This window comes from Hemitrygon akajei, chromosome 27 (assembly GCF_048418815.1).
Source record: "Hemitrygon akajei chromosome 27, sHemAka1.3, whole genome shotgun sequence".
NCBI lineage: Eukaryota > Metazoa > Chordata > Chondrichthyes > Myliobatiformes > Dasyatidae > Hemitrygon > Hemitrygon akajei.
This window is the reverse complement of record NC_133150.1, coordinates 49,518,929-49,533,966: the sequence shown is the minus strand read 5'-3', so window position 1 is coordinate 49,533,966 and position 15,038 is coordinate 49,518,929. Positions and strand designations below refer to the sequence as shown.

Sequence of the window (15,038 nt, the reverse complement as noted above, 5' to 3'; positions counted from 1 at the left end):
AGCTCATTGGGAGGTTTTAAAAATATCAAAAATATAACACAAATTTAAGTTCATTATTAAAAATATTACAAGCCTAGTAAAGTGGTTGGCTGTTTTAAATTTAATGATAACTTACTTTTTAATTTCTATGGGCAGCACTGTTTCACCTAATCTGTGCTGCTGCGAAGAAACTGAAATGCTCCCACGCACATAGCCTTTGTTACCATGCAGATGGAATGTTCTTTTTTTGAACATTTAAAGCGCCACGCAGTTTTTAGGCCATGTAAAAATTTCCTGCTCAGAGCAATGGTTGGTCTGTGCAGTTGGTAAAAAAAAACTTGGAGGGAATGTTAATGGGCAGCTGGGTTGGAATGGACTGTATGGGCTGAAGGGACTCTTTCTGTGCTGTTTGAGTCTGTGCAGCTGTGAAGCCCTGGAACACCCCTACCCCAGATGGACACATGAAATCATTCTCCAAACAGTCCTTTAGTGGTTAGATAATATCGTCAGTCTGTGTCAAAGTTTCCCATCCAGCAGGCAGGTCGTTTGATTTCAGAGCACAGACTCAAAATACCAACCCCATAAAGAGCTGAGGAGATGAGATTAAATGTTACTTGTTTTTCTATCTATCTATTCATGGTAACTATAAGACCATAAGATACAGGGGCAGAATTAGGCCATTTGGCCCATCGAGTCTGCTTCACCATTTCATCATGGCTGATCCATTATTCCTCTCAGCCCCAATATCCTGCCTTCTCCCTGTATCTCTTCATGTTTTGACTAATCTACTAATCTATCTACTTGTGCCTTAAATATACATAAAGATTTGGCCACAACAGCTGCTTGTGGCAATGAATTCCACAGATTCACCACTCTCTGGCTAAAGAAATTCCTCTGTTTTAAATGGACGCCCTTCTATTCTGATGCTGTGTCCTCTGGTCCTAGACTCTCCTGCCATAGAAACATCCGCTCCACATCCACTCTATCAAGGCCATTTGATGTTTCATTCTTCTGAATGGTAACAGGTCCTTTCAGCCCAACGAACCCATAGTGCCCAATTACACCCATGTAACCAATTAACCTACTAACCCGTACATCTCTGAAATGTGGGAGGAAACCAGAGCACCCGGAGGAAACCCACATGGTCGCGTGGAGAATGTACAAACTCCTTACAGGCAGCAGTGGGAATTGAACCCGGTTCACTGGCACTGCAATAGTGTTACGCTAAACGCTATGCTACCGTACCACCTCAAAAATTTGTTTCGATTTCGAGAGCAAGTGAAGGTCCAATGGATTAAAGAGCTGAAATAAAGAGAACTTGTCATCTGTCTGATGGGGTCAGAAATTCATGTCCTTAACTCCCCGACCATGTTCAGCAGCTCAGATAACATCTGTGGGGTAGAGTAACAGACATAATGTTTCAGGTTGAAGACAGGGGAAGAAAGCAAAAGAATCTTGTTCAGCTTCAGGCTGGGGGTCAGGTGGAGGGGATTATCTCTGATGGGGTAAAACTTGGTGACCGCCATCTGTTGGAGTAAATTCAATTCAAGTTTAATAATCATTCAACCATACATGAATACTCATGAATACAGCCAAATGAGACAGCATTTCTCCAGGACCAAGGTATAAAACACAATACCAGCAATCACACACAGCACAAAAACACACATAGCATCTACAAGATAGCAAGCACATAAAGATATCAGTAAGATACAGCCACGCAATTAGAAGTCCTGACATGAGCCGTAGAAATCTGAAGTAGTCTGCAGTCCACCACAGTACAGCTAGCGGATTGTCGAAGTGGGTTAAAGCTCCTCATCAGGGCTGTAGCCAACAGGATGTCGAAGTTGCAAAACAGAGAGCAGGGGCACACCCAGCAGGTTCATGTGGGCATGTCCTTCATTCCCAGAGGACAAAAAAAAACAAGTACAGAAAACAAAAACATCTGAAATGAGCCAACGTCACAGATAGACGACTGATACGGACAGATATCAGTCACCTGAAGTTGTAGATTTCAAGTTCCAATTTTTTTCCCCTGATATACTTCCTCTGACTAGTTCTCTAATCTCACAAACCTGACCCCAGTGACTCCTTACCCACTACAGGAAAGCAGCCTTGTCAGTCATCGCAGAATGTTATAACTCCGACAAAGAGTTTTTTTTACATCTGTGCTAAAAGGACTGACCAGAATACTGACTGGATTTGAGGCCTGAGCTTCAAGGAGAGGTCATGTGGATGAGGACTTTACTCCCTGGAATGGATGAGATTGATGATCTCAGAGGGGCCCAGACAGGGTGGAGGCACATTGTCGTTTTCTCAGGGAGGGGGTGCTGAAAATCAGAATCAGAATCAAATTCAGAATCAGGTTTAATATCACCGTCATATGTTGTGAAATTTGTTGTCTTTGCAGTAGCAGTACATTGTAATACATAAGAATAATAAAAAGTGTATTACAGTAAGAATATATATATTTTTAAATTGTTAAGTTAAATAAGTAGTGCAAAAATGGAAATAAACACAGTAGTGAGGTAGTGTTCCTGGGGTCAATATCCATTCAGAAATCGAATGTCAGTGGGGATGATGCTGTTCCTGAATCGGAGTGTGTGCCTTCAGGTTTCTGTACCTCCTCTCTGATGGTAACAGCGAGAAGAGGGCATGTCCTGGGTGATGGGGTCCTTAATGATGGATGCTGCCTTTTTGAGCCATCATCCCTTGAAGACATGCTGGATGCTGGGGAGACTAGAACGCATGATGGAGTCCGCTGAGTTTACAACTTTCTGCAGCAAAGTTCAATCCTGTGCAGTGCCCCCCACCCCCACATACCAGACAGCAATACAGCCAGTTAGAATGCTCTCCACAGTACACCTGTAGAAATTTATGAGTCTTTGGTGATACATCAAAGCTCCTCAGACTCTGAATGAAATATAGCTGTTACTTACTGTGCCTTCTCTGTAGCTACAGCGATACGTTGGACCAATATTGCCCCGGGAACTTGAAATTGTTCACTCGCTCCACTTCTGATCCCTCTCTGAGGACTGGTGTGTGTTCCCTCACCTTACCCTTTCTGAAGTCCACAATCAGTTCCTTGGTCTTACCGATGTTGAGTGCCAGGTTGTTGCTGTGATACCTTGTTCCTGTGTGCCCTCTCGTCACCGTCTTAAAATTCACTCAACCAGCTGATACATTGCCTCCTTGTGGGAAATATGCTGAGGCTTTGGAGACGGTGAAGAAGAGGTTTACCAGATGCTGCCTGGTTTAGAGGGCCTGTGTCTTCATGAGAGGCTGGATAAACATTGATCGTTTTCCCTGGAACGGCGGAGACTGAATGGAGATCTGATAGAGGTTTATAGGTGTGGTGAACTACATATACCTGTCTGGACATGCCCCCGATGACTGCTCCTGTGGCTCCTCCCACAGACCCCTGTATAAAGGTGATGGAGGTCTGAGCCCGGCCTCTCAGTCTCCAGGATGTAGTATGGTGGTCACTCACTGCTCGTTCCTTCTTCCAGTCAATAAAAGCCGATACCTCGCTTTTACGTCTCAGAGTGAGTTATTGATGGTGCATCAATAGGATGATAAGAGGCATGGAGTGAGTGTACAGCGAGTATCTGTTTCCCAGGGTTGAAATGTCTAAAACCAGAAGGCATGCATTGGAGGTGAAAGGGGGTAGATTCAAGGGGGGAATGTGTGGGGTAAGTTTTTTTTTTAACTCAGCGAATGGGGGATGCCTGGAATGTGCTACCTGGTATAGTGCTAGAGGCAAATACGTTTGTACATGCGAGGCTTTTAAGAGATGTATAGATAGGCACATGAAAATGGAAGGATGTGGACATTGTGTAGGCAGGTGGGATTAGTGTTTTGGATGTTTTTGATTTGCTTTTTATCTGGTTCAGCACAACTTTGAGGGCCGAATGGCCTGTTCCTATGCTGAGTGTTCTACATTCGACCTCACTCCTGCATACTCTCTCGTCACCACTTAAACTCATTTAGATAAGCACAAGAATAAGAGAAGTTTAGAGGACATCTTCAAAGGGAGATGTCTCAGAAAGGTGGCATCCATCATTAAGGACCCATCACCCAGGACAAGCCCTCTGCTTTTCTCATTGCTACCATCAGGGAGGAGGTACAGAATCTGAAGACCCACACTCAACAATTCAGGAACAGCTTCTTCCCCTCTCCCATTAGATTTCTGAATGGACAATGAACCCATGAACACCACCTCACTGTTTTTATTTCTTTTTTTAACCTCTTTTTGCACCATTTATTTAAAGAACTGAGCAAATGTCTTGGGGTGCCGAGGACATTTGCACGGTACTGTACTTGTCAGCGTGGAGTGGAGAGCGAGTGTGTAAATCTGGCAGGAGCAAAGAATGTTGGGAATGGGTAGAGTGGAGCGCCATGGGAGGGGTGTGGGGCAGGTGGCAGAGAAGGAGTACCAGGAGTGCGGGGTGTGTGGGTACAGACTCACCCAGCCCTGAGACACCAGACAAAGTAATTTGATTCCAAACAATTGATTTACTGATCATTACAGAATGTCTCTCTGGTGCTTCCCACTCCCTTCCCTTTTTCCCAACCATGATTCCCCTCACCCTGCCCCCTTCCCACTCTCAGTCCGCAATGAAGACACATATCAGAATCAGGTTTATCATCTCTCACAGATGTCATGATTTTGTTTTTGCGACAGCAGTACAATGCAATACATAAAATTAGTACAGTACTCTGCAAAGTCTTAGGCATCCTAGCTATACGTATGTCACGCACACACACACACACGCACGGCTGAGGAAGTGTTACAGGGGGAAGGGGTTCAGATTTATGGATCATTGGGATCTCTTCTGGGGAAGGTATGACCTTTACAGAAGGGATGGGTTACACCTGAACCCGAGGGTGTTCAATATCATTGTGGGCAGGTTGGGTAGAGTTGTTCAGGGGGGTTTAAACTAATTTGGCAGTGGGGGGTGGGAACTGGAGTGATAGTGCTGAAGATGAGGCAGTTGGTTTACAAACAGAGGCAAGGAGAAGCTGATAGGCCAAAATTTCAGTCAGCAGGATGAGTTGCAATGTAAAAGGCAGACAAAATCAAAAAGGCCGAATACAGGACTGAAGGCGTTATATTTGAATGCACACCGTATATGGAATAAGGCAGATGAACTTGTACACAGTGACAGACTGGCAAGTATGATGTTGTGGGCATCACTGAATCATGGCAAAAAGAATATTATTGCTGGGAGTTTAATGACCAAGGATACATGATGTATCGAAAGGACAGGCAGGAATGCAGAGGGAGCGGAAAATATTGGTAAAATATTAAATCAGATCATTAGAAAGAGGGGACATAGGGCTGGAAAGTGCCAAATCATTGTGGATAGAGTTAAGGAACTGCAAGGGTAAAATGACTCTGATGGGAGTTTATACAGACCCCCAAATAATAGTAAGGATGTGATCGACAAATTACAATGGGAGATAGAAAATGCTTGCCAAAAAGGCAAATTTACAATAATCATGGGGGACTTCAATATGCAGGTAGATTGTGTAAATCAGATTGGTGCTGGATTCCTTCCTAGAGTGACCATGAGATGACTTTTTAGAGCAGCTCGTGGTTGAGCTCACTTGGGGTTCAATTATTCTGGACTGGGTGTGTGCAATGATGCGGAATTGATGAGAGAGCTTAAGCTAAAAGAACCTGTAGGGAAATTAAATCGTAATATGACTGAATTCACTTTGAATTTTGAGAAGCAGATGATAAAGTCAGATGTATTAGTATCACAGTGGAGTAAAGGGAATTACGGAGGCGTGAGAGAGGAGCTGGCCAGAATTGATTGGAAAAGAACACTGGCAGGGATGATGGCAGAGCAGCAATGGCTGGAATTTCTAGAAGCAATTTGGAAGACACGAGATATATGCATCCCAAAGAGGAACAATTATTCTGAAGACAAGATGATACAACCATGGCTAATATGAGAAGTCAAAACCAACGTAAAAGGCAAAAGGAGGGCATATAATATAGCCAAAATTAGTGGGAAGTTAGAGAATTGGGAAGCTTTCAAATACCATCAGAAGGCAACTAAAAAAGTTATTAGCAAGGTTAAGATGGAATGCGAAAGTAGGCTAGCCAATAATATTTAAGAGGATGCCAAAAGTTTCTTGAGATATATAAAGTGTACAAGTCTAAGGTGTGTCTCATAAAAGAGAGGTGAGAGTGGATATCGGACCACTGGAAAATGATGCTGGAGAGGTAGTAATATGACAAGGAAATGGTGGAGGAATTGAATAAGTATTTTGCATCTGTCTTCATTGTGGAAGACACTAGCAGTATGGTGAACTCCAGGTGTCAGGAGTCATGAAGTGTGTTAAGTTACCATTATTTGGGTAAAGTTTCTAAGGAAATTGAAAAGTCTGAAGGTAGGTAAGTCACTTGGACCAGATGGTGTACACCCTCAGGGTTCTGTAAGAGGTGGCTAAAGAAATTATGGAGGCATCAGAAATGACCTTTCAAGAATCACTAGATGTTGGAATGGTTCCAGAAGACTGGAAAATTGCAAATGTCACTCCACTCTTCAAGAAGGGAGAGTGCAAGATAGACAAAGGAGAATTGGTTGATGTTGTGTATTTGGATTTTCAGAAGGCCTTTGACGAGGTGCCAAACATGAGGCTGCTTAACAAGCTATGAGCCCATGGTACTACAGGAAATATTCCAGCATGGATAAAGCAGTGGCAAAGAGTGGAAATAAAGGGAGAATTTTCTGGTTGGCTGCCAAAGACTAGAAGTGTCCACAAGGATATATGTTAGGACTGATTCTTTTTTACATTATATGTTAATGATTTGGATGATGGAAGTGATGGCTTTGTTGCAAAATTTGCAGATGATAAGAAGAGAGGTGGAGGGGCAGGTAGTTTTGAGGAAGTAGAGAGGCTCTAGAAGGACTTAGATTAGGAGAATGGATAAAGAAGCAGGAGATGAAGTACAGTGTCAGGAAATGTATGGTCATGCACTTTGGTAGAAGAAATGAAAGGGCTGACTATTTTCTAACTGGAGAGAAAATACAAAAAGCTGAGGTGCAAAGGGACTTTGTGGTCCTTGTGCAGGACTTTCTAAAGGTTAATTTGCAGGTTGAGTCTCTGGTGAGGAAGGCAAATGCAATGTCAGCATTCACTTCTAGAAGACTAGAATATACAAGCAAGGATGTAATGTTGAGACTTTATAAAGCACTGTTGAGGCCTCACGGAGTATTGTGAGCAGTTTTGGGCCCCTTAACTTCGAAAGGATGTGCTGACACTGGAGAAGGTTCACAAAAACGATTCCAGGTTTGAACGGCTTGTCATATGAAGAGCTTTTCTGGGTTCTGGGCCTGTATTCACTGGAATTCAGAAGAATGAGGGGTGACTTTTTTGAAACCTATTGAATGGTGAAGAGGGTGTTTCCTTCAGTGGGAGAGTCTAAGAGCAGAAGACTCAGCTTCAGAATAGAGGGGCATCCTTTTCGAACCCAGATGAGAAGGAATTTCATTAGCCAGAGGGTGGTGAATCTGTGGAATTCTTTGCCACAGGCAGCCATGGAGGATAATTCTGTATGTGTCTATGTTATACATATAGTACATTTCACTATTTTTATCATTATGTATTTCAACATGCTCCTGCTGCAAAACAACAGATTTTACAATGTATGCCAGTGATAGTAAAGCTGATGCTGATGGGCAGATGGGACCAGCTCTGTGGGCGATGGTCAGCATTGATGTGTTGGGCTGAATGGCCTGTGCTTTATGACTCTTTTACTCATTGCTGTCATCCTGGTAATGACCAATAAAATCAAAGTAGACCCTTTTTGCCGAACTTTATTTCAGAAGAAAAAAATTTATGCCCACAGTTACGTCAATAGAATCAACTTGTGGAGTTGTCAGTAAAACACATTTGCATTAACAACTAAGCAGAACTCTAGGCTGCTTTGGGGATGCTTGTTCTGTTAAGAAGTATTTCAAGATTTTGGACAATAGCTTGGTACTTTAAAAGGATACTTTCTTCCTTCTGAAGAAGTCGATGCTCCATTTGGATAATATCTTTTTTCACATTAATTATCTCCTGGCTCCACAGAATGATGGTGTTTATCTCACCATGGGCTGTTTTTGAAATGGTCCATTCAGAATTGTCTGGAGTAGAAAATAGAAATCATATTTTGAGATCTTTGCTCTCTCACCTGAGGGGAATGTCATGGAACTGAGGTCAGGGCATGCTGTCTGATGAACTGCCTGTAGACAGTGTGAAGTGATCATGAGTGTGTTTCTCCAAAAGCTACAATATAATACCTTGGTATCCCAAGAACCCATTGAGTCTGCTCCACCATTCCACCATGGCTGATAGATTTACCCGCTCAACTCCATTCACCTGACTTCTCCCCGTAGCTTTGATATGCTTACTAACCAAAAACATACTTTAAATATACCCAATGACTTGGTTTCCACAGTCATCTGCGACAACAGATTCCATAGATTCACCATCCTCTGGCTAAAGAAATTCCTCCTCATCTCTGTTCTAAAGGGGTGCTCTTGTATTAGAACATAGAACAGTACAGCACAGGAACAAACCAGTCAGCCCACAATGTTGTGCTAAATCTGCAAAAATGCAAATCGAATCTACCCTCTCTTACCTTCAGTGCATGCCCTCTGACATTAGACATTCAACCCTGGGAAACAGATACTCCCTGTCCACTCTATCGACGTCCCTCATAATCTTATAAACCTCTCTCAGATCTCCCCTCAGCCTCTGGCGCTCCAGAGAAAACAACCTGTTTATCCAGGCTCCTGTGATATCTCATGCCCTCTGAACCAGGCAGCCCTACCAGGGAAGGAACCATATCTGAACTGTTTCTGAGAGGTTCCTGAATTATCCCAGGAATGACAGGGTTAACATATGAGGAGTGTTTGATGACCGAGTCTATATTCACTGGAGTTCAGAAGAATGGGGGGGGGGGGGGGGATCTTATTGAAACCTATTAGTATTGAAATACTAAGATAGAGTGGATGTGGTGAGGAAGTTTACCACAGGGAGAGTCTAGGACCAGAGGGAAGAGTTTCAGAACACTGTAACTAGTGGAGGTCCACTACGGGGATGTGAGGGGTAAGTTTTTTACTCAAGAGTGCTGGATGCCTGGACTACGCTGCCTGCTGTAGTGGTAGAGCCAAATACATTCGAGACTTTAAGAGATATTTGGATCGGTACATGAATGTCAGGAAGATGGAGGGATATGGACATGGTGTAGGTGGGAAGGATTAGTGTTTGGGTGTTTATGATTTGTTTTTTAACTGTTTCAGCACATCACTGCCTGCTGAAGGGCCTATTCCTGTGCTGTACTGTCCCATGTTCTATATTCTATGTTCATACTGCTTCACAAAACTCCTGTGCAATTGCATTTTACAACTAACTCCCACCTAAGCCCCCTAATTTAAAACTTCTGGGTGATTTGTATGTTTTCTGTGGGGGGAGGAGGTGTTTGATGTTTTTCTTTGTTCTGTGGCTATCCAGAGAAGACGAGTCTCAGAGGTGCATACTGCATACATACTTCGATAATAAATTATCCTTTGAACCTTTGCATGGAGGCAATTCCAGTCCGTTCCGGGATGGTTAAAATTTCCCCACTTCCATAACCCTATTATTTTTACACTCTTCTGCATTCGATCCAAATGACCCTTTCAGATGCCCACTGACTAGTTAAGGATCAAAGATTAACTTTATTCGCTGTATACACTGACATGTATTAGGAATTTGCAGTGGTGTGTTGGTCAGGGCTTGGCATGTAACAAAAAACCAACATTCAACAATGGCAAAGAATAAAGAATTATACAGAAATAAGTTAAAGTATGGATATGAAAAATAATGTGCATGGGGGGGGGGCTGCACTTTACAGAACAGGCGACCTGGGTTCAATGGCTGCCGTTGACTGTAAGCAGTTTGTATGTTCTCCCCGTGGATGAGCGAGTTTCCTCCGGGTGCTCTGGTTTCCTCCCACAGTCCAAAGACATACTAGATAGTAGATTAATTGGTCATTGTAAATTACCCCTTGGTTAGGCAAGGATTAAATCGGGGGATTGCTGGGTGGCACGGCTTGAAAGGCTGGAAGTGCCTATTCCACCATGTATCTCAATAAATCAATTTAAAATAAATAACTAAATGCCTACTGTATATACCAGCATGTATTTACAATGTAAACAACATTATAAACAGTGGTGTAAAGTGTTTACAGTGCAGTGATGTGGGTTATAGATAGAGGGCGGTAGGAGCTAACTGGAATTGTTGATCAGATTCACTGCCTGGGTGGAAGAATCTTAAAAGCTGGCATGAAGTTTTTGTTTTCCTAGTCCTATAGTGCCATCCAGAAGGGTGTTTTTGGAAAAAAGAGTTTGCAGAGTGGGTGCTGTCCTCAGTGATTTTCCTGGTTCTTTCTTCTGGGAGGATTGCAGTAAACTCCCAACAAATAATCACCCCTTTCTACCCCTGCACCCTCACTAGCCAGCCCCTGAGCACTGCTGTAATATTCTGATTGATTAGCCCCTCCCTTTTCATACCCCCCCCCACCTTCTGTCACAGATAGAACTGCGATATCCCAGCATTCTTGTCACTCTCTTAACTGTGTTTCTGTTATTACAATATCACTATCCCGTAGAGACACAAGTGAGTGGAAATACTTGAACCTGGAGCTAGAGGAACTCAGTTTGTCCAGCAGCTTCTGTGGGGGGGGGGGGGGGGGAGTGCTGATCACATGAAGCAAATGGGCAAATGGATCCAAATCACATGCGTTGATCCACACTCTCAGATCACCCGTGAGCCCCCTTACGTTAAGACTCAAAATTGTTTATTGTCATTCTTCAGTGCACAAGTGTAAAAGAGAACGAAATGATTGCTACTCTGTGTTTGAGCTTTTATATTGAAATATATATGTATATAGAATATAGAGCAATATAGCACATGAACAGGTCATTCAGCCCGCAATGTTGTGCTAAACCAGCTAAAAAGCAAATCAAAACCACCAAACACTAATTCCTCCTACCTACACCATAACCATATCCCTCCATGTGTTTGTCTAAATGTCTCTTAAAAACCTCTAATGTGTTTGTCTCTCCATATATAGCCCTGCTGACTTTAATTCTGATGGTGCTGACGCCTTTAAATTTGAAATGCAGTTTGACCATGTGAGGAGAGAAGTGTTTTTTTCAGACTGAAGCACTGTTACACAATCCTGAGTTTCTCCCTATGTTTGCGCCAGCAAAATCATCATCGTCAGATTTGGCATAGTTCATAAAGGAGAATGCTATCTGAGCAATATTTTGTGTTATTCATGATTATTGTTATTAATGCTTACATGATATTAATCTTTAAAACTTTGTTCACTCATGATGTGTATAATTGCAGATATTTTATATGTAAGTCTAGCTTCAAATATCCTTAATTTCTTGTGAATCTGTGACTTAATCGTTAAGTTTGCTGCATTAAGTACTTACAATATTTTTCTGGTTTGTTCTCAGTTTAAATTTCACTCAGTTGTATGTGTGTGTGCTGCCCAAATAAATCATCCAGACTTTGAATCCAGTGTTCAGTTGACTGCAGTTTGGCTTGCTGATGAATTGTTTATTCATTTAAAAAAACAGCGCAGAACACACTCTTACGGACCTTCGAGCCGCACCCCCAGCAATCCCCTGTTTTAACCCTACCCTAATCGCAGGACAATTTACAGTGATCAATTAACCCTCCAACCAGTATGTTTTTAGATTGTGGGAGGAAACCAGAGCACCAGGAGGAAACCCACATGGTCACGGAGAGAACGTACAAACGCCCTAGAGACAGCAGCAGGAATTGCTAAACACTACACTACCATTCTTCATACACAAAAAGAACAGTACATTCCGATCTGAGGCACATAAAAAAGACAAAAAGCATAAAGAACACTGAAAACACTAAATATAAATATATTTACGGTGTTTTTGTTTCCTTTTTGAGTTCTTTATGCTTATTGAGTTGTTTCTATGCTGCATTGGATATAGAATACAATTAACCTAGTGTCCCTCCCACACTTCCTGTTCTGACCCTGCATATACTCACATCTCCTCACCAACTCTGATCGGCTCAACTCAACCCAGCTCAGCCCCATCGCAGCCCAGCCCGACCCAGTCTCAGTTCATCCAAACCCCAACCCAACCCAATCCTTGTGTCCGACCCAGTCCCAGTTCATCCAAACCCCAACAAAACCAAACCCCAGTCCAACTCAATCCCAGTTCATCCAAACTCCAACAAAACTAAACCCCAGTCCGACCCAATCCCAGTACCTGACCCAGTCCCAGTTTATCCAAATCCCAGCAAAACCCAATCCCAGTCCATCCTAGCCCAACTCATTCCCAGTCCTTTCTAGCCCAGCCCAGCCCAGCCCAGACTTGCAGGTGCCTCTGGACAGTGCAACCTCATTGGCACCTGACAATTGCAGCTCGCGAGAGTATTTACATTTCATTCTGTCTTCAGATTTAGTAGCAACTCCTTACCTTTCTTGCAGGTAGGTGGGGGAGGGTCAAAGCTGCCTCTTCCTACACACAAACTCCTAATGCTCCCCGTCGGTATATATCCAGGATGACAGCTGAAGGTAACATACTCTTCATAATAATAGATGTGGTGATCTGGTTGAATGTTTGCATTGTTCAAGTTTCTGGGTCGTTCACATTGCACTGCAGAAGATGAACAGATTGGTCTTCACTCAGGGCTAGTGCGAAGCTTTGATAGATAACAAGAAAATCCCTAAACACAAGATGCTGGAAATCCAGACCAACAAACACAAAATGCTGGAGAAACTCAACAGGTCAGGCAGCATCTGTGGAGAGGAATAACCAACTGACAAAATAAACCCTGTCCTTTATTTGTAACAAAGGAAGATATTAATGGTGATATTTTTAATCAGATGGAAGAAACCAGCCTAGTCCCAGTCTCAAATCGTGTGCTCAGTTCAGTCTTTATGCACGTCAACAGCCGATTCACCTTTCTTTTGGAAACTCCTCCTTATTGGAAATTACCAAACATGACAGGAAGTAGCCCTTTCTTTTTTTGGGTGATTAATAATTAAGGACCTTTGCCACCCAGAACATGCCCCCTTCTCCTTGCTACCATTAAGGAGGAGGGACAAGAGCCGGAAGACACATGCTCAACATTTTAGGAACAGCTTCTTCCCCTCTGCCATCAGATTTCTGAATAGTCCATGAACTCATGAACGAGATTAGAGAACTCCAGTTAATTGGGACGCATCGGGACCAGTACATTTTGGCCCAATTAAGCAGCTGTTTGAATTAGCTGAACTTCCAAGGAAATAGTATAAGAAAGACAAACTACTGTATAACTGAGTAACAAATTGTGTAGTTAAATGCAATGTGCAACAAATTAGAACACTATTAATACTACTAAATTACTGTAAAGCTGTGTATTTGTTCCTAACAGTTATCGATTTAAGAGTCCACGCTGTGTTCTTTCGATTGACTGTAAATGAACAAAATTAGTGCAGACACCTAGTTAGATAATGGACGACTTTTATACAATGCTTTTGATGAATACATACCCTAACCCTTCAGTTGCATTGTAATATTTAAGATGATTGTTGATAACTTTAATTTTTTTTTGCAGTTCCTACCTAACTTGAAGTAGTGAAATTGCTTAATTTTCACGCCCGGCCATTTCTGGCAATTCCAATCCTGAATGCTGGAAACCTCAGTGATTAAAACAGTTCTGAATTGTCTTGCTGCTTATTTTTCGCCAATGATTAGTGACAAGCGTCACTGTTTTTTGACCGTAATCATATGCAACTGATGCCATTTAAAAACTGATCACTCTAAGTATGGTTTACTGTCTAATGGCTGTATGTGACTGACACGAGTTAGAAACAGTTCAACAACAGTCTACTGATCCTATTAAGTGGCATATAGTCCAAAATAAATGATGGGAATCCCAGTTACTTTCTTGATTCGTTTTTAAGAGTTGGCCCAAATAAACGACTGCCCCATTAACTGATGGCCCAATTAACCCATTGATCCATTGTATTATATTTTTTCTTTCTTTCTCTCTCTCTCTCTCTCTCTTTGAATATATATATTCGAAGTAAAAGTTTATTATCAGAGTACATACAAGTCACCACATGCAACCCTGAGTTTCCTTTTTTCTCTGGGCGTACTTAGCAAATTCATAAAGTGCGTGGCCTGGGTGGTGAGGATCTTTGATGATGGATGCTGCTTTTCTACGGCAACATTTCATGTAGATGTGCTCAATGCATGGGAAGGGTTTACTTGTGATGTAATGGGCCGGATCCACTACCTTCTGTAGGATTTTCCATTCAAAGGCATTGGTGTTCCCACACCAGGACGTAATGGAGCCAGTCAGCACACTTTCCACCACACATCTATAGAAGCTTGGCAAGGTTTTTGATGAGACGCCAAACCTCTGCAGACACCTGAGGTGCTGTTGTGGTTTCTTTACAATTATATTTATATGCTGGGTCCAGGACAGGCCCTCTGAGATAGTGACAGCCAGGAATTTAATGTTACTGGCCCTCTCCACCTCTGATGGTTAATGGCTCATGGACCTCTGGTTTCCCTCTCCTGAACTCTATATTGAGTGAGAAGCTGTTGATATTACACCACTCAGTCAATTTTCAATTTCCTTCCTGTATGCTGATTCATCATCACCACCACTGATATGGCCCACAACAGTGGTGTCATCGGCAAACTTGTAAACAAATAAAATATCTCGCTCTCTCTTTCTCACTCACTCTCTCTCACTCTCACTCCCTAACTATCTCTCTCTCTGTCTGTCTCTATCTCTATTTTGGAGAACTGTCCAGGACCCAGCACCTAAGTCAATTCCAAAGTAAGCACAGCAGTGCCACTACTTTTTCAGAAGTCTGCGGAGACTCAGCATGACATCTAAAACTTTGACAACCTTTGAGAGATGTGTAGTGGAAAGAATATTCATTGGCTGCACCACAGCCTGGTAGTGGAAGCAGCAATGCCTTTGACCAGAAAATCCTACAATAGGTGGTAGATTCA

At 42.5% G+C, this 15,038-nt stretch overlaps 1 protein-coding gene across 2 annotated transcripts in view; it reads right to left on the bottom strand.

Moving 5' to 3' along the window:
* Positions 1-2,328: 2,328 nt before the first annotated feature.
* LOC140717388 (complement component receptor 1-like protein) overlaps positions 2,329-15,038 on the bottom strand; it is a 78,816-nt gene continuing 66,106 nt past the window's right edge. For both annotated transcript variants that reach the window (XM_073030933.1, XM_073030934.1), the window contains 2 exons: positions 12,501-12,680; positions 2,329-8,123 (listed from right to left, as the gene is read on the bottom strand). In XM_073030933.1, coding sequence (XP_072887034.1) covers positions 7,912-8,123; positions 12,501-12,680 — 392 coding nt within the window. In that variant the 3' untranslated portion in view covers positions 2,329-7,911. The remainder of the gene's footprint in view (positions 8,124-12,500; positions 12,681-15,038) is intronic.